General features: G+C 38.4%; 1 protein-coding gene and 1 long non-coding RNA gene across 2 annotated transcripts; both read right to left on the bottom strand.

The window, feature by feature from the left end:
• Positions 1-12,415: 12,415 nt before the first annotated feature.
• On the bottom strand, positions 12,416-14,787 carry LOC311088839. The gene is made up of 3 exons (XR_014607570.1): positions 14,577-14,787; positions 14,167-14,383; positions 12,416-12,522 (listed from the first exon to the last, which is right to left on the bottom strand). It is a non-coding gene; the product is annotated as an uncharacterized lncRNA (long non-coding RNA).
• Positions 14,788-16,527: 1,740 nt separating this feature from the next.
• asb1 (ankyrin repeat and SOCS box containing 1) lies at positions 16,528-22,720 on the bottom strand. Its single transcript, XM_084123185.1, has 5 exons — positions 22,546-22,720; positions 21,029-21,170; positions 18,688-18,990; positions 17,847-18,229; positions 16,528-17,198 (listed from the first exon to the last, which is right to left on the bottom strand). The coding sequence occupies exons 1-5, from the start codon at positions 22,586-22,588 to the stop codon at positions 17,068-17,070; spliced, it is 1,002 nt and encodes a 333-aa protein (XP_083979311.1). The 5' UTR covers positions 22,589-22,720; the 3' UTR covers positions 16,528-17,067.
• Between the last annotated feature and the right edge of the window lie 3,452 nt (positions 22,721-26,172).

The following is a 26,172-nucleotide window of genomic DNA, read 5'->3' as shown; positions in this document are numbered from 1 at the left end:
GACATGCATGCACACACAGTATAAAGACACACATTATTCAAGCAGATTCGAATTTATAATTTAACAAAATTGAGTAAAAATGCAAAATAACAATTTATTTCCAAATAGAATTCCAAATAAATTATTTCCAAACGGATGCCACTTACATTCAATGTGGTCAAGTCATAGTGAGGTCATGTGACAACAAAGTAGCATACAGCTAACTAGCATAATTAAATGCATATTGTTCCACTTTTAAATGCCTATTGTTACACCATTTAAAACAGCAGTATACAGTATATAGTGTACAATCTACATGAAAGTAGTGTAAAAAAACACTTTCTAAACCTCTGTCTGTTGGGTCAGTGGAGGATCCTTCACATTGTGGTGGCAGTGATCAAAATATATTAGCATCAACCACACCACCATGACAATGGACCATCTTCATTACCAGCCCATTCTTACAATGAAACGCTGGCTTTTCTCATCCACTTTGATGCACAAGACTTCTTTCAGTAAGCTACTCTCACAACAGGTCAGAGGAACAGCATATAGCGCTGTTGTGCTCAGGGACAAACCACAAACCAAACACAAGTTTTATTTTTTGCACCAAATCATAAGTCTTTGGATCATTTACCGACATCAGAGTTTGTTTGCCGGATGAGTTATTGACTTACCCCACGGGTATGTCCTTTGTGGTAATTACAAAGACTTTGTGTGTGGAAACTGTCGCACAGTGACTCTTTTGTGTTTAGGCAGGAATCGAGAGCTTGGAAAATAAACTCGTGTCAATTCTAAACTTGTACGACGTCAAACAATCTACCGAGTTTACAATACGACAACTCTGGAATATGTATTGCCCATTACGTTAATGTGTTTTTGTTGGGTTTTTCAGAGGGTTCGAAGATTCATTGTCTTACTTGGGGAAAGTCAGACATTGTGCGGTTTGTGAAAAAAAAACTCAATGTCTTTGATCCTGTGTAAAATAAATCTAAACCTAGCCGTGGATTTTCACTTACAACATTGTTTTTCTTCCTTTAAAAAACGATCTGTTGCGAAACTCTGTCAATCGAGTGTGAAACGACAGCGTTTGCAAATTACGAGCGCAGACGCATCACTCTACAAGTATGCACTGCGTGCGAAGTGTAGCTCCGGTCCACATTTACCCAGAATCCTCTAACTACGCGCGGCGGATGTCTGTGTGATGGAAAAGACCTCACCCTTCAGTAGGATAATGCCTGTCTACTCAGCTGTGAGGCTAAATGAAGCAGGTTATGTCAGTCCCTCGCGCTCTCTTGCAGCTGTGTTGAGGGATATCTTCACAATGGTCACCAAATGTTCCTGCCCAGGCAGCGACGCCTTGAGAGCATTACCGACTTCCTGGTGGCCTGCACTTTATAATCGTTTATACGTCCGTGCCAACATCTGTCTTCGAGACCCCCATCTATGCATACATAAACACACACATACGTATTTCCCCAAAGGCTTGATAACAGCGAGTTATGAAAACGGCCCCATGCGCACTCGCTCTGAAGGGAGGAGAGTGGAGGCGCGAGTCGAGCCCTGCCAACAGTGTCCGCTCAATCAATCCGGCGCAGGCACGCGTTTGCCAGTGATCCGTTCCATGAGATATGTAGTCGGGATGTGGGATTTCTTTTCATTTTCTTTTTTCTTTTTTTTATGAAAGGCTCTTTACCCAGAAGGAATGGATTTGCAGGCCCGCTTTGATCCCTCCTTTATGATTCTTTTATTTGTTTTAGCCACATCCCCTCTCTAAGCCGCACTTGGTGAAATGTGCTTTGAATTAGGAGTTGGGGGAAGCAGGGCGTGCAGGATTCTCACTCCGCCGCAGGAGGCAATGTGGTGGGCCGGGGTGCAACTGATCACCACGCTACACTGGTAAACCATATATATGAGGGCGATCGTAGCCTAATGGTTAGAGAGTGAGACTGGTAAGCCGAAGGTTGCGGGTTCAAGTCTCAATACTGGCATGAAATGACTGAGGTGAGCAAGGCACCTAACCTGGGCGCTACAGCAAAAATGGCGGCCCACTGCTTCAGGTGTGTGTGTTCATGGTTTGCAATGTGTGTGCGCGTTCACTACTCACTATGTGTGTGCATTAACTTGGATGGGTTAAATTCAGATGACAATTTCTGAGTATGGGCAACCTCACGTGTCACTTTCACCTATATATACAGTTCTGTGCAAAAGTCTTAGGCACATTAGTATTTTTATTTATATATTTTGCTGTAGTGTGTCAGTAGGATATATTAGTTTACATTTCCAAAATTCATTTTGCCATTAATTGTAATAATCCAGTGAGATTTTTATATTAACAAGGAGTCTGATAACAGCTGCTATGATCCACAAGGAGATCTGATCTCACCATCATCTAGTCTGGGATTAGATGAAGAAACAGAAAAAATCCAGAGGAACTACGGCAACGTCCCCAATATGCTTGAAGAAACCTTCCTGCAAAGCTGGTATATGTGTACCTAGGACAAAAGCGGTTTTGGGTGGTCAAAGGGTGGTCACACCAAATATTGATTTGATTTAGTTAATAGAAGGTAATTGATAAATAAAATCTATTTATGACTTTTTTTTTTCAAGGTATCCTCACTTTACAGCATTTTTACACAAGTGCCTAAAACTTTTCAATGTACTGTAGCTTTGCAGGAAGGTTTCTTCAAGGGTCTTGGAGACGTTGCCACAGTTCTTGTCTCAGTTTTTTCTGTTTCTTCATGTAATCACAGATGGACTCATGATGGTGAGATCAAATCTCCATGTGGTGCATATATATATATATATATATATAGGTATGTATATATATTCCATTATACTAAAGATACTTCATAGTGGAAAAAGGTTCTTCAGATTATTAAAAATGTTATTTTCTCATCTATAAAAAAATGGTTCTTTTAAAAAACTGACTGAAACAGGGGAACCAAAAATGTTTCTTCTATAGCATCGCTGTGAAAATCCACTTTTGAAACCTTTATTTTTAAGAGTGTACATGGTGCAGACTGTCATATAACTATGTTTAAACCGATAATAGCTTCATTATTTATTTGATTTACAGTGTTTGGTGATCATGGATCTGTCCTCTGTTCAATAAAACAGTTATGCCCAACCAACAGTATGCACACGCCAGGACATACTTTGAAAAATTCAGATTTTGGTTTATTAAACCACATCAAATAGAAATAAAAACTTTAAAAACAAATTGTTTGCAATCAATTTTTTTAACACTGTTCCTTTTTAAGGAAAGTTAAAAAGGAACACGTTTCAGGTTTGTTGTGAGTGAAGGAGCACTTGAGCCATACCGCTCGATCTGTGGGCGTACATAAGAGCAAAAGCCTGGGAAACACTTCATTAAAAAAACCCTCGCTTGTTCAGTTCATGCCCCTGTTTGAAACGTGTCAGGCCTGTTTGTGATCGGTCTCATCTTAGGAAGTGGTCTACCATCACAGAGAGCAGCGTGTATGCCTGTGCATATGTGAAAATTGTCCTGTAAACAAAATCATGTCTCAGCGGAAGTGAGCCTCTGGTGGATACTGTACAGACTAAAGAAGTAAATAAACAAATTGCATGTATACACAGACCGAGAAAATAAACCTTGCAGAAGAAACGCACCGCATCACAACATCTGCCCTTTGTCTCCGGCTGGCGTCCAGACTGTTGGAGAAGGGTAAATGTGAGCATGTTGCGTCTGGGAGGGAGCCAAAGCCTCGATCGCTCGTCTTCGGTTTCCATCAGGAGAGCTATGAAGTCAGAAAAAGACAAAATGCCATGAGATGATGCTTTTATCTTGGCCTGCTGAGCTTCCAGGCTTTGATGAAGCTGTGCTTTATGACACTGTCAGTATGTCACATTCTCCAGTGACTAAAATGGAAGAGTTTTAAAACTGCTGTTCTGCTGGAGGTAAAGCACTTCAGTGCTTTTTGGCAGGGCGTAAATAAAAGCTTAAGTAGGTACTATTATTCCGAGTGGCACAGAGGTACATAAGCAGCGATGTCAGTTCAATAAAGCCAAAGTATGGCAAGGTCAAATAGTATCATTGACTTTTACAATACCATGTATCTAAACTAAATGCATTTTTATCATTTGCATCTTCCTGATCATTTCACCAGGTAACTGTAAATAAGTCAACTATAACCTTAACCATCTACATCCTGAAACATTCTATTTGAAGAACAGCCGCAGCAGCAACTGTTCCATTGAGGTCAAATGACGAGCTCTTCAATTAGAATGTCTGTGTAAATTCTGAGATCATTTAAAACTTAAAAAATTCTAGTCAACTTCAGACCAGAGCGGCCTATTCGTGGCTTCAAAACCCTAAAATGAGCTATTATCACCATAAAATTCACTACTGTTGATAAGATTATTTATTGTTTTTGAAAGAAGTCTCTTAAGCTCACCAAAGCTACATTTATTTGATCAAAAATGTAGTAAAACAGATATATTATTTACAATTTATTTGAATTTTAAAAAGTATCTTGATGCAAAGCTGAATTGTCAGCAGCATTACTCCAGTCTTCAGTGTCACATGATCCTTCAAGAAACATTTCTTCTTTTTCTTCTTCAGTTGTGCCGCTTAATATTTTTTGTGGAAACCTTGATATATTTATTTCAGGAATCCTCGTTGAATAAAAGTATTAATTTCTTTAAAATGTATCTTACTGACTTTTGAACAGTACATTAAAATCATCTGGGGAATTTTTAAAACATTAAAATGTCTCTTAAGGATGAATCACTTCTGCATTCAAGTCACTGATAAATGAATGTAAATGTATTTTAAAAATGTAAAAAACAAAAATAAAAAAATTATTACATAAAAAATAAAAATAATATACTTTACAAATTGTTCTTATATAGTTATAATAAACGTTTTGGCCGATTGACAAAATTAACTTTTTAACTTTTGTAAATGATATTAAATAATATCCGTATAAATCACACTGGGATCCACTCCACTCCATTACTCCATTAGCTCCCTGGCACAGAGCTGTCCATTTAGCCTTTGTATATCAGAATAAATCCATACTGAACTAATGAATGAAAGCCGGTTGGAAATGGTCTGTAAAAGTACTTGAGCACCACTAAGCAGGTGCAGCGCATGCCGAGGAGGAGTAAGACGGGATGATTACTCCTGTCTGCCATCAGGATGCTCTCCGAGAGAGAGAGACGGTGCAGAACCAGACCTGAGCCTACATGTGGTATGCATTTGACACTATAAACACACACACGAGCTCTCTGGCAAACCTCCCATCCATCAAACACCGAGAGAAGAATAACAGTGTGGAGTGGCCTGTTGCATGCAAAGCACACCCCACCTACACCCCGGCCCTCTTCCTCGCCGACTCGCTTTTATCAAAGCAACATGCCGCCCGTTCGCGGAGGATGTGGAAGTGCGCTGCGATAAATAAAACAGCATCAGGGGTTGAAATGTTTATGCACAGAGTTTGGCTAGTTTAACTGGGCCAATCCATAGCTAACGCTTCACCATACTGTCAAAAAAGAAATAAAAAATACACACACACATGTTGGGTTTTCATGTGTTATGGGGACTTTCCATAGACAATGATTTTTATACTGTACAAAACTGTATATTCTATCCCTTAACCCTAAACCTAGCCATCACAGAAAACTTTTACATTTTCAACAAACATTACTTAATATGATTTATAAGATGTTTTCATCATGGGGACCAAAAAAAATGTCCCCAACAAGGACAAGGATTTGGGACATTGCCATCTTTTGTCCCCATAACGTCCTCATCACGCTGCATGATTCATTCGGCATCTAGTTATTATCTCAGAAATGCATTTTTCATCCAATTTTGTTCATTTATTCTTGGCAGTCTGATCAAATGACCAATATTCATTCATCCGACTGGAAATGGATGGTCAGGTCAGGCATTGCGGGATACAGAAAGTTTTTAAAAACTTTTTGATGCTCGGGACCCCCTAAAAATGATGAGTGGCCCCTTCTGAGTGACCCCCTCCCTAAAATATAAACGCAGCTATATATTTTCATCTATAAATTAATTTATATATATAAATAAATCTAAATCAAACAAATTAACAATAATAATAGTTATGAAAAACATGAAAAATAAATATAAAATAAATTAATACATTTAAATAAAATTATTATAAACATTTGCAAGATACCTCTATTAAGTTGACATTGTATCTTTTTTCCTTCCCCACCAGTGTTATTTCATATTGAGATACTAAAATAGTTATTATTTTTATATTTTCCATCTTCATTTTAGTTAGTTCAGTAAGTTTGTTGCGTTTTTGTCATTTTATTTAAAAAATATGTATAGCTTTTATTAATTATTATTTCAGTTGTAGTAATTTTAGGATATTAAGTTAAACTAAATGAAAATGAGAAATAAAATAAAATGGGTATGTTTTTTATTTTATTTCAGTTAACGTTTATTTTATTTCAATTTTTTTTATGGATGAATGGAACCAGATATATAAAGTATGTACATTTTTACATTTTCTTTTCAGGAGACCCTTGCAGAGCCCATTTTGGGACATAGTACCTCAGTATATATTCTCTTCTGTATATGAGTTAATGTTGGTCTGTCCACTGAATGACTCTCCGCTCTCATTATACCCCATAAAACAGTTCTGCAAATACACAAAAACACATAAAGTCAAGCTTGAGTGGATACAACTTTATAAAATGTCTGCATGATGTGAGCTGTTTGGACTTGCTCCTGATCATCAGCTTGATTTAGTGATGAGCGAAAAGTCAGATGCTGTTTCGCCACGTCAAGGGACGTCCATCGTGCGAATGAGATCACAGGCCTGGGGAACACGCACAGTCCAGGCCAGTGACCAGCTGTTTCTCCAGTTCCTGAAGATCTGTCCTTCGCTTCCTGCTGCAGCCTGTAATGCAGCGAGCAGACGCTACACAGCTTTAGCAAGGCTGAGTTAAAAGCAAGCAAACAAACACATCTAATATCACATCCTCTTGAGGGGTGATCAGAGGAAGTTCTGTCATTTGCTGTGCGCTGCTGACATCCTCCTGACACTCAGGCCATCTCTCAGCCCCAAAGACTTTCAGGGAGAAATTCATGGTCGAAAACAATTACTTTTGAGCACTATTTTCAGTAATGTCATGTACAATTATTGTTTAGTTGCAGCCATAGACAAGAGATGAAAATCTGGAATCTGAGGGTGCCTTTAAAGTGGTCCAAATGAAGTCCTCGATGTTGCTGCATCAACTCATCAACAAAAAATGGAACATTCTTCATGGAACAATGATTTAGAAATTTTGACCCATACAATGTTGGCTATTGCCACAAATATACCCGTGCGACTTATGACTGGTTTTGTGGTCCAGGGTCACAAATTTTTATTATCAAATTTTTATAATATAATTCATATAAAAAATAGTATATTTTGGATTCAAAGAAAATAAAGGAATGCTGGTTTTAAGATTCACGATAGTGGTTAGATGATGACAGAATTTTCAGTTAAGTTTCAGTTAAGTAAATGATTTGCAGAAGGCACAACTCAGCTGAACTGGCCATAATGATACAACTTATTGCAAATATGAAGGACGAAAATAGTTTTTGAAAGTTGCATTCAAAATCCACTTTGAATGTTTGAATTGGCATGACTCCAATGAATGTGAATGAGTTAGAGGTCATTTTTGGGCCATCTTGACACCTGACAGCTTTTTTTTTTTTTTTTGCCGAAGGTTCATGGAGTTCATGCTCATTGCCAACAAAATATGGGCCAGAAGAAGACAAGCAAAATCAGCTCAGTAAACTGAAGATGCTGCCCTCTTGATGAGTAAATTACAGAGGATGTGGATACTAATGAGCGTATGAGTTTTTGACGAGAGGGAGGCGTGTATCAGGGATGAAACATCGGAGGTTTGGAGAAACCGAGTCATAAAAAAAAAAAGGTTATTTGTGTCTCCATGTGCAATTGCCTAGGGCATACGACGTGATACACATCCACAGCCAATCAGGGTGAGTAGGCTCTTCATTAATTATACGTTACGGAGTTTCCCTCGCCACTTGGAGCTCTTCTAAAGAACCAAGCATGCTTGTCAAAAATCAAAAGTCTGCTGTGATTTTAAGAGTACATTTACAGTGTTTAACTTGAGGAAAGTTAGGCAGAACAGCACGCGCCGAACTAAAGCCAACCCAAAGCTTTGGTTGAAGACTGAATGCGCCCATTTGTACAGGAAGCATTCATGTCGAATGAGCTTGGAACGCAGGGTCTGTCTCAGAGGAGAGTCATTGTGAAGGATGACATCTGAGATTATAAATCAACAAGCCTCACCGTGACTTCAGAAACCGTCTGAAACCACAAGAGCAATATACTTCATGATGGAATTCACCAAGGACCGGATCCTCACTCCACTGTCACGCAATGCTGACGAGATCCAGTGAGAGATTGCGAGCTTTCTTAACACACCTCAGAGTACCCGGCAATCACTGCTCCAAATAAACATTCCATGTGGAAATTCATGCAACTATTACATTCAATCATCACAGGCTCTGCACTTCGTATTTTAGCACAACCACCCAAGATAAATATACCCTGCACTGTTTCAAAACAGGAATGTCAGGTATCTCTTGATTAAACTGGACGCAGTTAGCCAAATAAATGAACATGCTATTTGGGAGTCAGGTAAAGGTAGCATCAAGAACACACCTGTCTCTCCAACTTAATGTCAGAAAAAAAAAACAAGTAGACAGGAAATGCATGTTCCTGACAGTAACCTAAAGAGGTAGAGGCAGTCAGAGCCCTTTAGAGATCAAGCTGCGGACAGCTAACCGGGCCTCTGCTCCACTGGGAGAGTATCAGGTTCTGCCACATGGGTCAGCTAAGTCGAGTTGTGTGTACCTTCCTATTCATGTGCTGACTCTTCACATTATAGCCTCGTCACGGCCATCGATCCAATCCACCTGGGCTTCCTTACGGGCTCCTGGGTCTCAGGATGAATCCATTTGCATCTTTGCAAAGAGCGCTAGGCGAGTGCATTGGCTGAAAAGGCAAGCAAGCATGACATACTTTACATTGGGTTTGTAATGCTTTTAATCCAAATGCACATTCAAATTGACATGATTTCTTTTGACCAAGTGCCAAAGCAAAAGAAATAATGTTTTTTATGAATTTGTATTTGCAATCTGCATTAAATGCTGTGCAATAAAGTGCTGCGAGAATGATGATGGCAATTTTTTATAGGCAATTTAAACCCAGAAACGAGTTGCGTTTTAGCTCTTCCGGTTCCATCATCCTGAAGTCATTGTGTCTTTTTTGAATGGCTGTTCGGTTAAATGCCTGAAATAAGGTCTGTGTTGAACACAAGCTCAAGATCTTTTCACTTTTTTTTTCCTAGGATATAAAGTACATGAGTAATAACTCCTTGGCTTTTACTTGTCTTGTGTGTCTAAATGGGACTACAGAGGTTGTCGAGGACATTAAATGTCATCACGCCGAACAGGTAAACTCATTTACTCACTAGTCCGCTTTTACAGCCTTGTGTTTAGAATCACGCTCTTGAAACTATTCGAACATTCAGGGAAAATGTTTTTAAGTAGTGATAGTGATGTTCATACTATAATCTGGCGATTATGTTTAGGCTTCACAATTTGTTAAAGTGTTTATTTGTCAAGACTAAAGGTCCTTGCACACTGAGTCCGAAATTCACGTCCGAAATTTTCGCACGTTAAAAAATAAATACGACCTCACGTTATGTCAATCACGCTGGTACACTGCCTCCGAAACTTTCGTCCGTCAAAAAAAAAAATCGAATCAGGTTCGATTTTCTGTGTTTTTCGCATCTGTAGCAAGCATTTTGAATGGTGCTTTGACAATTCAGAGCCACCGAATCACGAAAGCGAAAAAACGCATGCGATAATTTCGGACTCAGTGTGCAAGGGCATGCAAGAATCACATTGGTGGTTTGTTGAGGCTTCCAGGGGGATGCTAATTTCCGGGTTAAGTAAAAATGTCCACTGTCGGAAATAAAGGTGGCTATAAAGCATTTATGCAGTATACCTTTATTCAAAACAATGTGAGATTGAGTTGAGCATCTCTCAACGCTGAAGAAAAAACGTGAGAGGCTTTAGTGGGAAGGAAAAAAGACAGCCAAAATCAACCTCCACCAGGACTAATCCTCTAAACATCTCTTTTCCTTCTTATTGGAGATCTGGGAAGCTCGTCTGTGCCGTCTTATCAGGGGAGGAAATGGTTGATTTGATGTGGCGTTGGGCCGTGGGCTTGGATCCTTTCCCACCCTCTGTCAGAAGGGTCGTACTAGGAGGAAGTGTCGAGGGAATCGCAGCAGGGCCTCCATCCAAATGAGACACCCCATATCCTCCCTCTACGCTGTTCACGGTTCCACTTCAGGGTCACTTGATCCGAATCGCAGAAAGCGACACAGTCTGCGAATGAGCTCAGAGTTACGTAATAGCATGATTCAGAAGTCTATGTGGTGGATTTGGATTTGATGGTAGGGGGTTTCGTGACACATGATGATGCAATCCCGTGACTCTACCTGTGAACCTGCATGCATGGCGTTCACAGGCCGCTTTCCACTCCATTCTGTGCCTGCAGGTTTAAGTCTGAGATTCCAGGCTGCAGGAAAACACATTTTACTGCATTCCCATAGTGGTCGTGGAATTGTTATTGTCCTCTTCCTTTCCAGGGTTCCTGCTGATGCCGTTGTCTGATGGCGGTTTGTTAGCCGAGTGACAATTCCTGCTTAATTTCAAGAGGAAGCCTGAATGCCCTCAAACATGTCTGCTGATATCTTTGTTCCTTGGCCAAGAGCAAACGGTTCAGCTCAGCTGTGGAGCTGCTCCCCAGAGCCAAAGCTTCACAGAAGCAATTAACCATGGGTAGTTTGGCTTAATGAATACTATCAATTACAAAGCCTCTGTACTTAAAGAGCTGGAAAAACTCTGGGACTGTGTGGTATTTCGCATGAGGGAAAACGTAAAACATTCTGCGAGATTATTTTTAGCAGATTTGTGTGGCTTAAGATTAATGTTTAGTAATAAAACAACAATCTACAGCTAATGTGCATGATCTCTAAATCAAACTAGGTTAATGAACACAAACCCAATGCTAAAAGGCTGTTGACCTGCAATATGAGTTGGCAAATGCTATTGCAAGGTCTCAAAGATGTTTGTTTAGTTCGCTTTTTTATTAGTTTCAGATCTGTACACTTTCAGGAGGCAGGAGCTGAGAGTCTGGAACATTCATTCCGCTGTTTGCCGCAATTCACAACTGCCGGTGCTGCTGGAAATAAGTCAAATTAAGAAGCATTAAGCAATTTTGGTTTCCTAATTAACACAGATTTATAGGTAAATTTTCTCCATTCAATATTTCCTGTCTTAAACCAAGCCACAGATTTAAGCGTCGCCTTCCTTTACTGTCTGAGATCTGACACGCAAACGGCTGTTTGAGAGGAGAACTGCGCCGGAAATACTATTGTAATTGATTTTGCATGTGTATGACACAGAAATGAAAAATTACCAATATTTATTTAATCGCTACCCTTCCTGTTATATTGACCTGACACAAAACAAGCAAAAATAGTGTTTTACTTGGACTGCATATCAATAGTGTTTAATTTCTAGAATTCTAGCTTTTTTTTTTTTTTTTTTTTGGCAGGAACAGCACATCTTTAATAATACCCGATCTAAATCACATGCAAACTGGAAAAAAAAAAAGCTTTCTTTTTTTTTTAATGTGAACTGTGCAGCAGGATTAGGAGGGGGAAAAACTGAACAACAAAAAGATCCAGCTAGTCAAAGGTATGAGATCACTGTTCCAAAAAAATGTGCTGCAATTAAAGAAGGAAAATAAAATAAGAGCGCAAGTGCAAATTACTCTGATAGAAGGTGAGATACGAGATGAAAATGAACTAAACAACATGCAGCTGTTCCTCAATTGTAACAAATAGAAAAAAAGTTATTTTTCACCGACACAAGCACACATGCACTTTTATAAGCCTATATAAAATCTTAAGACGCAGTTAATTGCATTTCCGTTAAAACCAAAATTAAATGCATGAGGAAATTGTCTGTTTCACTGAAAACTTAGGATGTTTTTTTCTAATACATTTATAAGACAAGAATGTAGTTAGTGGCATCATAAAACAATTGATAAACTACAACTACAGCTGATACAGCTGGTTTATGGAAAAACAATTAAAAATAACAGAGGAAAAATGAATGAAACGTTGCTTTATCTTTCAACAATAGTCAAAATATCAGACAGAATCAGAATCACTCTTCTGGGAATCTGAATGCTGCTAATGTACAAAACTTACAAACCAAAAACATAAATGTTTGTTATATCAGAAAAGAAACCTACATTTTGAAATGTTGAATGCAGAGGAGTGCAGAGGTTTTGATAAAGACAAAAAAGAAACCCTGATAACCCATAAAATGCCAAAATATATGTTTAAATACACATTTACATACTGTACATACATGCATGCATACATAACAATGCCCAAGAGAAAATGCTTGTTATAAATAATTTTTGGTCCCTGTGGAGAGAAAGAAGGCATGGTGAGGCTTCACATGAAGATAGTGCCATCTAGAGCTCTGAGTCAATATACACCCATTAAACTGAAACTACTACAGCCATAACAAAGAGCAGAGATCATGTCTTGGACAAAGTTAAATGCACAAACCATCATCACAGTGCAATATAGTCTTGACTGAATAATAAAGGGTCTTGATTTAACATCACAATACACCATTATTGCGTAAAAGAGATGCCACTTGACTAAAACGGCACTGCAAAATAAGTTGGATAAAGGTCACTTGTTGCTGGGATGCAGCTTGACCATGATTACGGAGCCCTTAAAGGGACATGGTGTTGGAAAAAAAATATGAGATGGGAGGAAAAATAGTCAATGCTTTTGCTTTCTCTCGCAAATGAGAAACTTTTCACAAAACTTTTAACTTTTGTGTTCTTTGCAAGCAAAGGTTCTTGGGGGAACACAAAACATTTGTGAGAGAACACAAAAGCATTGACAAAAAATGTTTTCTCCCATCTCATTTTTTTTTTTTCTTCACCGTGTCCCCTTAGGGGCTCCGTACATGAGTGACTTGGTTGTCATGTATATACCACTGAATGTGTTATTAAATAACCACATGCTTTTCCCACTAAATCCTGAAACAAACACAAATGTGCAAAATAAGTTTTAGCCAAACCATTTTTGCCAAAAATAGCATTTGAGCATCACAGAACGTCAGTGGAGAAAGCATATAGTTCATCATAACATTGTAAAATACATCATATTTCTGATGCTAAATGTACCCGATTTTTCATATCAACAGTAAAAGATAACCTGGCTTCTCTTGAGACTCCCCAACTTCACAGCATACAACACAATCACATGAAAGTGCGTATCTATAGCACTAATTTTATTTCTCGTGCCACTCATACGCCAAATATGCATGATACTCACTGTAAACCCCTTGGATTACGCATAAACTGCGTATCATATGCACGCAAAAACTATTTTTGGCGTATAAATGGTACGAGAAATAGAATTCGTGCTATAGATACACACTTTCATGAGATCGGGCTGGCTAAAGCTCGCCTGCACATTGACGTGATTGGTTACATGGTAGTTTGTGATGTAAGAAACGGTAACACTTTACAATAAGGTTCATTAGTTAACTACATTAGTTAACATTAACTAATAATGAACTGCACTTATACAGCATTTGTTCATCTTTGTTAATGTTAATTTCAACATTTACTAATACTTTATTAAAATCTTGTTAACATTAGGTAATGCACTGTGAACTAACATGAACAAACAATGAACAGCTTTATTTTCATTAACATTAACAAAGATTAACAAAAACAGTAGTAAATGTATTGCTCATTGTTAGTTCATGTTAGTTAATACATTTACTAATGTTTAATAAAGGAACCTTATTGTAAAGTGTTACCTAAGAAACACTGGCGATTTCAAACTGCGTGTTTGAGACTGTCTTTGGTAAACTGCAGTTTTAAGGAGAAAATACTTAATACACAATAATTTACACATGGTTTGTCTTAAAGCATATTAAAAACCCCACATAGACATATAAACAACATTAAAAGCTTGATTTTCACTACAGGGTGTCTTTAAGGCCAACATTTATTAGGTTGTATTATAAAGTGTACTTACATATTTATTTTGGATGGCCAAAGTGTATTTTTTTAACGCATGCTTGCCGTCCCAGTTCAAATCAAGGAGATTTTATTGAACATCCTAACCCGACTTGGGAAATGGCCAATCACAGATGAGAATTTTGGGATGACTTTAGGGATTCAGGGCCCCCCCCCATCTGAACATGCATCCTTCTCTTAGAGTTTTGGGGTTTCTAAGCGGCCTCTTTCCAGATCTGCTGTTGAAAATAATCGGAAAAAGATGAGTCACTCAAGATCTGCTGTTGACATATTGACATTAAACAGGGAGCTTTGAAAAGTGTTTGAAAATCAAGTGTTCGATGGCAGCATAACAGCAAAAATGCACCGAGGGAATATTATTACAGGGTACTCACGGACGAGAGTGCACTTAGTAGTGTGTGAACCCACCTTTCCCCCATTGGGCAGACGCAGATAAAGCGACTGCAGTTCTATGAGTCCACTGGTGATTCGTTGGCAGAGTCCAGGCTTTCCCAGGCTTTGCTTTCCACTGTTTGTGGTTTTCAGCAAGATGTGGTTTTAATGTCACAGCACACTAAAGTTATAGTCTGACAAGGAGAAAAGACAGTTGTACCCAGAGAGTGATCCTGATGGATGAAGCCTGGGAAATGTGCGATATGGTTGAAAACCTTAGTGGAATCAGTGCACATCAGAGGCCATTATATGATAGTGAGATATGATAGCTCAATATGATATCTGCTAAGATCCCTGAGAAACTCGTGGGCAGGACCTCTGTAAAGACAGAATCCATCGTACAGGAAGTATAAATTACTTCCTGTGCTGAATGGTAATTTTGTTTTTCAATCATGAGTTTTAGGAATAATTTACATGCTGAGAGAGAAAAACAATAATGACCCCTTGGGTTAAAAACACAACACACACACACACACACACACACACACACACACACACACACACACACACACACACACACACACACAGTGTGCAATAGGTTTTTCATATCAGTATTTGAATGAACAGTGATACTCAAGTTTCATAACTAAGTAAAAGTACAGATACCACATCAAAAAGTGGTATTTTAATGGAAATGAAAAAGAAAAAAACACACGTTTTGCTTTTCAGCAAGGATGCATTCAATTGATCAAAAGTGACAGTGAAGACATTTATAATGTTACAGAGGAATTCTATTAGAAAATGCGGTTCTTTTGAACATTCTATTCATCGAAGAATTCTGAACAAAAGTTTCAGTTCACACAGATATATTATGATAATAAGAAATGTTTCTTGATAATAGTTTTGTAATGTGTATGTTCTGTTTTGTTATCGTGGTATTTGACATGGATATAATAAATTTGAGCACGACATGTATGTAGACTGTACGATGATGACATCTAACTTGGTCTACTACACAAGTTAGTATAGAAGAATAAGAAGTCATCAGCATGCGCTAGTGGTAAACAAATAGAGCAAGATGAATCGGACTTTGACAAATGTGATTTTTATGAGTGCTGGAAAAAAAAATAGTAAGTGAAAGAAGAAAATATGGATGTGGTCATGGCTAGGGAAAAGAGGCCAACTTGGCATGCCAATTTTGCAAATGGAGCTCGAGGTAAGTAGTAATTTTAGCACCGTGTCACGTTGATCAATACGCCATTTCATGATGTTGCACTTTTATTGGCTAGTCAGTAGACGTAGGTTGTAGCAGCAAACACACTATGAGATGATCATGCTAAATTTCACTGTCACAGTTAGAAAATTATCACAGGTTATCTTTGGGTCGCAAGACCGTGACAACGGCCATCTTTGAACCTCTCTCACTGTATGACGTAGGACCACTGTTTAGGAGCCACGACCACAGAAATCACCTCTATTGGTCATCTTTCATCTGGGACAGCCCAACATTGTACAATGTGTACTGGGTATTAAAAGTGGTTGTGTTTACTCCTATGATCTCCGTTACATATACTCCTATGATCTTCTAAGTTTTCCGTTGTGGATTTAATAAATACCATATTTGTTTTCTACTATTTTCATCGTGTGAATTACTACAGCAACCATAAAAAGTCGTAAAATTTTTTCTGCAGAAATGATTTCTGAAGGCTCATGTTACACTGAAGACATGAGTAATGACTGATGAAAATTCATATGAATACATTAAATTTTAAAATATACCAAAATATAAATCAGCGATTTTAAATTATAATTATATATCCTAATATTACTGTTTTGATCAAATAAATGCAGCCTTGGTAAGTATTCAACTGCTATTGTTGACACTACTGTATATTCTGGAAATAATTATTGGGCAGGATGTTAAGACTTTTCTATGCGCTTCCTACATTTTAATTAGGGTAATTAATAACAAGACAATCAGAATGTATCAGAGTAAAAATATTTATCTGGATTGAAAAAAAAAAGTGGGGTAAACAAAAGTTGCAACAAATCAAAATATTCAAGGAAAGTAGAAGCTACTTCAGTAAAGTACAGATGTACACTTCAGCACTTCACACTACTGTAAATGCAAAAATACAGGGACTATGTAAGAAAACATTTTCAGCATTATATTCACATGTTGGCGATATAAAAACATCAAAAAGCACCAGAGTCATTCCTTTAATGTTACAGTGATTTTACTACTGGTACTACAGTGATTTTTCTTTGGCAAGCTGAGTATCTAAAACTCTCTGAAATGGCAGCAACAGCATGTTTATTAAATATTTTCGCTAATATGTTTATGCATTATACTCACAATAAGACTGTAGAATTCTCAGCTTTATTCCACAGATTTTCCCCCAGAACAACACAGAGAAATGCCATTACCTTGGAAGACATTGGTTTCCAGTGTAAGTAATGTTGGGGAGCGAGCGGCCACTTGCACCCTCAAATTAATCGACCATCTACATGGAGAAGCAGAGTCACATCAATCCTTGTGAAACATAAACCTTTTGATGATTTCTGGCAGCTGAAGCAAAGAGATGCATTGCAGACGCTCCTTGCCCATGATCTTCCGGATTCTAATGCGGCACAGGTCCATCAATCTCCTCGGGTTTCCTGTGTTAGAAAGCAATATTAGTGAGCACAGGTAATAGCAGTGCTCAATTCAGTTTAACTATAAAGTTTGTTGTATAATATCAAGGAAATGTAATTACCCTGCCTATTTGTTTATTGTAGATGCCTTTTTGTTACACATATTTATCCAATGTATTAAAAATAATGCATCGCTTACCATGTTATTGATTTTTCTTTCTAAGAAATGCCTTATACTGTATTGGTAGAGTCAACAATAATTGTTAGTTATGAATGTGTGTGTGCCTAGTAGAGGGAGGAGCAGAAGTGTGTGTGAAGTGTGTCATTCAAGAAGATTAGCACCTAACTTCAGTGGCAAACAACAGGAGTATCAAAGACTGAAGAGTTGATCGCCTCTTGGGATACTGATACATCAGTACTGACGCCTAGAAGCCCAGAGCTGAGGACAAGAAGCCCAAAGCTGACTACACCTCTGATTCAAAGCGGGATTATTGTACTTTATACTTTAATGATGAAGTATTATGTGCCTTTACATTTTTGCATATTACAAAAAGAAAAGTAACTAATTCAAAGAAATTTTATTGATTACAAAAACTGCCTACCGAGGCTTTGCTTTTTAGTGTTTTTAGTGTGACCCATCTAAAACACGACATCATCTAAAACACAACTTACTTTTGGCCTCCTGGAAGATTTGAAGGGCTTCAGCGTTGACCTTTAAGCGAACCTTGCTGTCAGGATCGAGCTTGTACCAGGGGACCAGATACGGGTTAGCGCCATGGTCCAACAGCAAGCGAACAAAGGCTGGTTCGCATCCGAGTTTCAGAACTGCATCCAGCATACAGGAGGTCCGGCCCCTGACCAGCGCTTCCCTGTTCACGGGGCCATTGTAGTTGTAGTTTGGGTTGGCCCCGGCATTCAGAAGCATCTGGAAGCAGGGGAAGTGGTGGTAAGCAGCGCTGATGAACAGTGGACAGACTGCCAGAGTTGCCAAAGTGTGGGTGCCGTACATAGCCCTCTGTTCCAGCCGGTGGTCAATATCAACATCAGCATTGAACCTGTGTGTATTACAGGCCACATACAGACTAAGGAACTACATTCAGTCAGTACTAAACTCTCAATAAAGCTGTTCTCATTTACGTATTTGTTCTGTTAACATTTTGATTATAATTGCAACGTCGTCTGACAAAATCACCATACACAGACCGCAAGTTAAAGACAATCTGTGCTGTGATTTCAGCCATGTTTACAAGTAAAATGATAACGAGAGAACGTCAGAGGCGACATGATTGTTTTGTTTGTTTGTTAAATGCCCCAAAAATTGCCAAATACATTAAAATATAACCCAAATATATTTTAATGGGCACCTCAGTCATTTCCTGCCAGTTTTGAGAATCAAACCCGCAACCTTTGGGTTACCAGTCTGACTCTCTAGCCATTAGGCCAAGACTGCACACTCAAATTCACTCAGTAATGATAAATAATATCAATAAAATCATTTGTTAAGCGATCCTACCTGATCAGCTCTCTTAGGATGTCCACTCGACCCAATTGTGCAGCGTTGTATATAGGTGTGCTTCGGTGATGGCGGCTGCCGTTCGGATCAGCACCAGCTTTCAGAAGGATCTTCACACAGTCCAGGTGTCCATTATACACAGCCATGAACAAAGCAGTCTGACCCTTCACATCCACCAGGTCCACTCCAGCTCCCTGAGAGATCAGGAACTCCACGCATGTGCTGTGACCCATCATGGCAGCAATACGCAGGGCCGTGCAGGGCAACAAACCACATGACCAAATCAACTTCTCGTTGATTCGCCTAAAAAAGAATTCAGTGTTACACATTTCAGCTAACACAATCTAATATTCTGTGTTAAACGTACAATATGTAATTTTTTTCGCCGCTAGGGGTCGCTAACCTATTACAATAACAAAGGCGTAGTTTGATGACGCAACATTTGCTAAGAATTATGGATCTTGTCGTCAACATCAAGCCGACCGATCTAATAATGTTTATGGATGACTGAATACATCGATGCTTTTATCATGACTGTGATATGAAGCAGTTCGGGATTGCTAAGAGACAGCTATCAGCTCCACACGCGACGCGAGTCCCGCGGATATAAAAGAAATATGGACATTTCATTCTACCGAACTACACGCAAGTGCAGAATACCACTCACAGGTCAGTTTATTAGACAAATTAAACTTGAGGTAACGCAGCGCTGTTTCACTTGGTCACTTACACTATCACACTAAACTGCATTTTAATGTGTTGAAATGTATGTGTTAGTTTGTCTGTATGAGACTAGCAGTAAGCTAGATCAACATTAGAATAACATACAGATCATATTCTAACATTTCATCATTGTTGAACTATATAACATTGATTAGTTTTATGTAAATGTGCTCACCTGTTTAATAAAGTGCATGTAGGAGCGGTCGAAGTCTCGGACGTGGAGCTCTCGTTTATATACTGTCTATGGGAGCTCTCGGCATCTCAAAAACACTGCGCTGATATTGATTCTCGTTTTAGTTCTCCTTTTTTATCCAAAGTCTGCTTGCCCATAATGTTTGAACGAAACAACAACAGCGTGCAGATAGACATTGCGAACTACAGTGGTCCACGTCTGTCGCCTTGGTTACTATCAGAGGGCTCTGGTTACTATGGCAGTACTAGCGGAAACCAGGGAGAACTCGGATATGACGCCATTGACTGCGACAAAACGGAAATAAACAAACGGTACGTGTCTTCGAATTAAATTACAAATATCTCCTGGTTTGAAAGTTGTTGGAAACAGTCGGGATAATGTAAGTACACAACTAAAAAAAAAATATAACATAGATATAGTGATTTTTGCTGTATGATTTGATACATATTGTACCTTTAACATAATTAAGCAACCCAGATCACCATTTGAATTGGACAAGAACATTTACATGTATAAATTTGGCAGAAGCTTTAATCCAAAGCGATGGTTTGTGAGCAGTGCTGCCAACTACTCTTAATGGAAAGCAGTTAACGCCTGCTAGAAAAGTCGTTAAATGTCGCTAGATGACGACATGTGCTAATTAGCATATTCATTACGTTGATCTAATACGTCATCACTTAGTATTTGCATTCTGCCTAATGTCAGCATTTTACATTAGTTCCCTTCTCTGTTACTCTCTATGCTCACATACAGTTTATTAATATAGCCAAATAAAGCCCAATAAAGCTGTTCTTATGTACATATTTTTTCTGTTTCTGCTGTCAGACAACAGAACGAGTATGAAATAGACTATATGCAATCACTTTTTTGCTTATCTGCAATGCTAAAATCCTGATTGAAAATTGCGACATCATCTGGCAAAATCACCATACATATACTGTGAGTTAAAGAAAATGGCTGTGTTGTGATTTCAGCTATATTTACATGTAAAATGATAACGAGAGAACAGAGAGAATGTTAGAAGTGACAGAAAGTCTCTTATTTTTTATTTTGTTTGTTAAATGCCAAAAATGTACTTTTTAATTTTTTTTTGAAAAACTGCCAAATATATTTAAAAATAGCCAAAGTATCTCAATGTCGAAAAACAAAAATAAAAGTCGCTGCGACAAAAAGAAATATCGCTAAATATTTTTTCCGTGCGTAAATTATCTCTCAATAAATATAATAAATTCAGAATCCATTTTAACGTTTGATTTTTTTTTTCAAAATTAGTTTATTTTTGTATGCCACACAGTTTTGGTAGAGAGTTAAGTTGCCACTGTATGTGGGCCCTAAAGCAAACCAATGTGTAGGTTTTCTTTTTACAGAAGAAAATATGATACTACTTCCATTTCGCTGTTTTGTCATGACTGAATGAATGAACACCGTTTGAAGCTGTCTTCTTGTAGTAGGGTCCTGAGAGTGTCTAGATCTCCCAAATGGGCAGCGTTGTGTAGACGCGTGTCCTCACTCGGTTCCAGAGGCCTGTCGCCGAATTGCTCCTGGAGCCATTCCCTCAGGTTACGACCTAACAGAGACAAGATCAATAAATGAAGATAGATCTGTATGATAGGCGTATGTGTAGTTGATGAAAAGCTTTTTAGAAACACTATGAAGATATTTAAAGCTCACTCTATGGACATAAATTACTAAAAGTAAATTCTCACATTTGTATATGTAAGTGCCTCACATTTAACTCACACAGAGTAATAATATTGTTTCTCAATACCTACTGAAATGTATGTAAGCTTGTTTCCGCCACAGAATAAAACATTTGAAAAGATATTTGGAACTTTTTATCTAACAAGTGCGAGTTTATATCTCACAATTCTGACTTTATATCTCGCAATTCTGACTTCTTTTCCCAGAATTGTGATATATAAATATTATAGATATTATAGATATTGCGAGTTATAAAGTCCAATTCATAGAAAAAAGAAAAAAAATTCTAGAAAAAAGTCAATTCTGACTTCATAACACACAATTGCAACTTTATCTCATGCAATTCTGACTTTATAGCTCGCAATTCCGACTTTATATCTCGCAATTGCGACTTGATACTGCAACACGCAATTGTGACTTTATATCACGCAAATCTGACAATATCACGCAGTTTATAATTCGCAATTGCAAGTTTTTATCAGCAATTCTGAGAAAAAAGTTTTTTTTTTTTTTTTTCATCTCAGAATTGCGAGATGTAACTCAATTGCAAGAAAAAAGTCAGAATTGTGAGATAAGTCACAATTACCTTTTCTTTCTTTTTTCAAATTCTGTGGTGGAAACAAGCTTCCATAGAAATGGCTTTCATTCAGATATCTGAAAATGTCTTGCATTACTATCTGTCAAACTACCCCTCAATCAATCTCTGCCAGAGCCTGTAGCTGAACTTCCAGAATTGAAAACGCCCGCTCTGCTCCGAGTCAGGGGACACGCACCATATTGAATCGACTGGTCACGAGGTCGACATCAGCCACGCCTCTCGCGATGTTTGCATTATCGCACATGAAGTAAACAGCACTTTTGAATTAGACAATAACCAGAAACGTTTTCCCATGGTTATGTGCTGCTACAATGCCTTTATGCACAAGAAGAAAGTTATAGGCTAAACAAGCCAGTTATTTAAACATATTTAAATACTATTGCGTTTCCAGAGAAAACGAACTTTTGACGTTGCGATTGTAAGACAGGTTCAGCTTCAAATGGGTACATTGACGGTAGTTTCAGTAATATAGCTACGTGCATATCTTTCACTTGGGTGTGTGAGAGAGGATTTTCAACAGTTATGTCCATAATAGATCTGCATTGAACATAATGCCGTATTAAACAGCTGAAAAACGTATGTTCATTCTTATATAAATGTTTAGAATAAGTCAGACGTTCAGATCAGAGGTACAATCACATACCAGCTGTGTTTGGGCGCTCAACATTCTCTCTATCAGCCATCATGTCCTGTCAGTCTACTTCAGAATAATGTCATAAACCACAACCAATGACTAAAACTATCGTAAGCGTCTGTGTCTGTGCCTTTCTCTTGATGTTGTTTTTAGCAGCAGCATGGACTCATAACTACATCACTGTAAGAGCTTCTCTGATTGGCTGACTTGCAGTTGTCTGGCTCATGCTCATCTGGTCTTAAGGTGGACTGCTGCAAGTCCTCGCATAGCCTACCTATCTAATGCTTTAATACAAAGTGACTTAAAATTGATAATTAGACAACCAAAAGCAATTTATTATGCCAGAGAAACCAAAATACGTAAGTATGCTACCAAAAAATATGAATTACAAGCATTATAAAATTGCAGTTATTAAAGAATAGAAACACTATTCCATTTCCATGCTAGTAACAGAGGTCTAAGAGTATTTAATTTATTATTTAATTTATTATTTTCCACCAAGATGTCTTTACTGTAATATAGCCATATATTTTATATTGATTGAGGATATTTGCAATTCCCATTATTTTATATGGGGATTGTCATTACTGTAGTCTTTCCCCCTTGTATTACATTATAGTACTGCTACACAATTATTATTATTATTTTTACATTTAAATCTGCTTTAATTAAAGGCAGTACCACACCATGTCAATAATGAACATTTACAATAATCTAGCTTTCTGAGGGGAGAGCTGAACCTGAGCATGTTTTTGACAGTTTTCCTGAGATTCACACACATACTCACTGACCTTCTGCTCGTTGACTCGGAGACCCGAGGAGAGTTCAGTCCAGTGCGGTGTGGACCAAAGCTTGAATCTCTGTAACTGTGGTAGGTGACTTGAGCCGGTCATTGTTGGAAGTTTACACTGAAGAGCCGCAGACGCATGCCGTATTGCTGCCTGACGACAGATGAAGCATGTACGCTGGCCTGCGGGCTTTAAAAATAAACAGAGAGCCTGATGGCCCCATGTGTCTCTGAAGAGAACTGGACTGTAAGGAGCTACAACGCACACCTCTCTAAACACAAGCTACTCTGTGCAGGAAAATAGGAGACATCAGTCAGAGAGCTGTCTCGTTCAGCAAGTCATTCAGCTGACACTGTTGAAATCTCATAATTATGCAACAGATTTGGGCTGAAATATGCCTATTAATACAATAGTTTTGCCACATTTTATTTTTTTTTTAATCTGAGCCTTGCCTGTGTAAAATTTGCCTACACAATAACTGTAGCCATTGGATTGCTATGAAGTTGCCAATGTGTTCTGGGTGGTTTTAGCTTGTTGCTTTGCCATTGCTAGGGTGATTTTCAGCATGTAGCAATGTGGCTAAGGTGTTCTTAGTGTTTTTTAGGATTGCTATGTGGTTGCTTGTGTAAAACCTCCAGTTCTACTTGCACTGCTCCAAGCAGGATTCAAAACCAACGTTTCCCGGCATGGAAGAAGGACATGCTAACAAGGCCGCAGTCTCTAGCATCAGTCGCTAACGCGCCTCTTGAGGCCAGGGGAGTGAGGGTTACCTGCACAGCTCTTACTAGCTGGCTTCTCATCCCCCTAAACCTCACTCCCATCCGGGTCACGGCACCAATGTAACCCCTCCGGTTCTACTTGCGCCACTCTGAGCGGGATTCGAAGCAGCATTTCTAGCATGGTAGGCGGGCGCGCTAACAAGGATGCTAAAGACCACAGTCTCTAGCATCAGTTGCTAGCGCACCTCTTGAGGCCAAGGGAGTGAGGTTTACAAGCACAGTTCTTACTAGCTGACCTTCGTTACACTTGGCCATTGTTAAAATGTTCTGGGTGGTTATTAGGTGGTTTTTAGATCAGGCTCAGTTTTTTATCTGTTTTATGGTTCGCCAAGTCAAAACATTTGAGTAATCACTTATAAAAGTAACGTCACCTCTTCTTAGCGCACAATGTGAAGAATCATGTCACTCTGTAGCATAAACTGTGCAGGATGAGTTACATGCTGAAGTTTAATATTTATGGTTTGTGGTTTTGTTTGAATCCCTAACACTAAATATGAGCAATCGTAATAATGTATTGAGGTTTACTTTTCAGGAAAAAATGATCTTTGATAATAGCATTTTAATGACAGACTGGCTTCCTTGAGGTCATACACTAAAGCATTTTCTATGCTGGTAACCGTGCATTTAGTTACTTTTGACCAAAAGTAAAATAAAAAAGGACTTCTTTCTATAGAGCATTTAATGGAGGAAACCGAAGAACACAAGTTCCACCTGTTCACCGGTCTTCTTGCTAAAGCGGCACAATCATTTCTGACAGTCCTAAGGACCCTCTGGCTGGTGTTTTCTCCAGGGCCCACAGCAGGAGAACACTCGGACAAAAGAGCACGTGGCCTGTTCACTCTGACCTAATCCAAACGTTCGCTCAGGGATCTCAGGCAGGTGCCCAGGTTTCAAGGGCCTCCAAATCCTGATCTTAAATGCCCCAGCCAACTGTTACTCAATAGACGATCGAGTGCTCCCGCTGTATGTGCGTGTGAGCCTGCGGTGCAGCTGTTTCAAGCTCCGCCAGAATAAAAATCAAAACTGATGTGCTGATATAGGCTTTTAAAATGTTATTCAGTGTTTTCGCTACGTCCCACCGGGTCAGCTTTCCAAAGCACGGTGTGTGACACACTAAACACGTCCAGGCCTTTTTGTGAACTCGTCAAAAACATTCACTTGGCATGTTTATCGCAGCTCTGAAATGCAATTGAAAACGGTCATTAAAATGTTGCAATGTTTACTTAAAGATGACGTGTGTAATTCTTGTGTCACTGGCACCATCAAACAGAATTGGAAAAATAATGACTGTTCAGAATAGAACACTACTATAATTGCAGAACATCGACGTATACTGCGAGGCATTGCTTCCCACAATGCAATGCGTCTGAGTGATCTTTCCAATGTGATGAATACAATTTATTCAGCAATTTTAATCAATTAAATTTGTAATGTTCCAAAAGTTTTCTATTTCAAAATAAATGTTGTTCATCAAAGAACCCTGAAACAAATGCATTACAGTTTCCACAATAATATTAAGCAGAATTGTTTTCAAGAATTTTTTCTTGAGCATCTAATCATCATATTAAGAATGATTTCTAAAGGATCATGTGACACTGAAGACTGGTGTAATAATGATGATGAAAATTCAGCTTTGCATCACAGGAATAAATTACATTTTAAAATATATTAAAATAGTAAATAGCTATTTGAAATTGTAATCATTTTTCACAATATAACCGTTTTTACTGTATTTTTGGTCAAATAAAGGCAGCATAATAGACTTCTTTTAATCACATTTTAAATTCTTACCGACCCCAACTTTTGAAATTGTGATATGTATATAAAATTGGATTTAAATGCAAAATATCTGCTTTTATTCTGAATAAAAACATGCAATCTCATGATATTTGAATCCATCTCATTGCATTGTGTGTTCTGGTTAACATGACATGCTGTGCTGTATTCCTTTCCCATGTTGCGCCACTGTTATGTCCTCTTAAACAACTTGCATTCCTGTTTGGCACCAACATAGCACAAACATGACATTTTCCAAACTGTATGCACTATAAATCTCTCACAGTTCACAC

The sequence above is a fragment of the Abramis brama genome (genome assembly GCF_963993115.1).
Source record: "Abramis brama genome assembly, chromosome: 8".
In the NCBI taxonomy this organism is placed as follows: domain Eukaryota; kingdom Metazoa; phylum Chordata; class Actinopteri; order Cypriniformes; family Leuciscidae; genus Abramis; species Abramis brama.
This window is presented reverse-complemented; position numbering and strand designations above follow the sequence as displayed.

What these genes read in the sequence shown, in the direction of transcription:
- asb1 (XM_084123185.1), bottom strand. Translation starts at nt 22,588, where the DNA reads ATGATGGCTGATAGAGAGAATGTTGAGCGCCCAAACACAGCTG. An exon ending in CAAGAAGACAGCTTCAAACG is followed by an intron (nt 18,991 to 21,028) that starts GTGTTCATTCAT and finishes ATTCTTTTTTAG; the next exon opens with GCGAATCAACGAGAAGTTGA. An exon ending in ATCCTAAGAGAGCTGATCAG is followed by an intron (nt 18,230 to 18,687) that starts GTAGGATCGCTT and finishes TAATACACACAG; the next exon opens with GTTCAATGCTGATGTTGATA.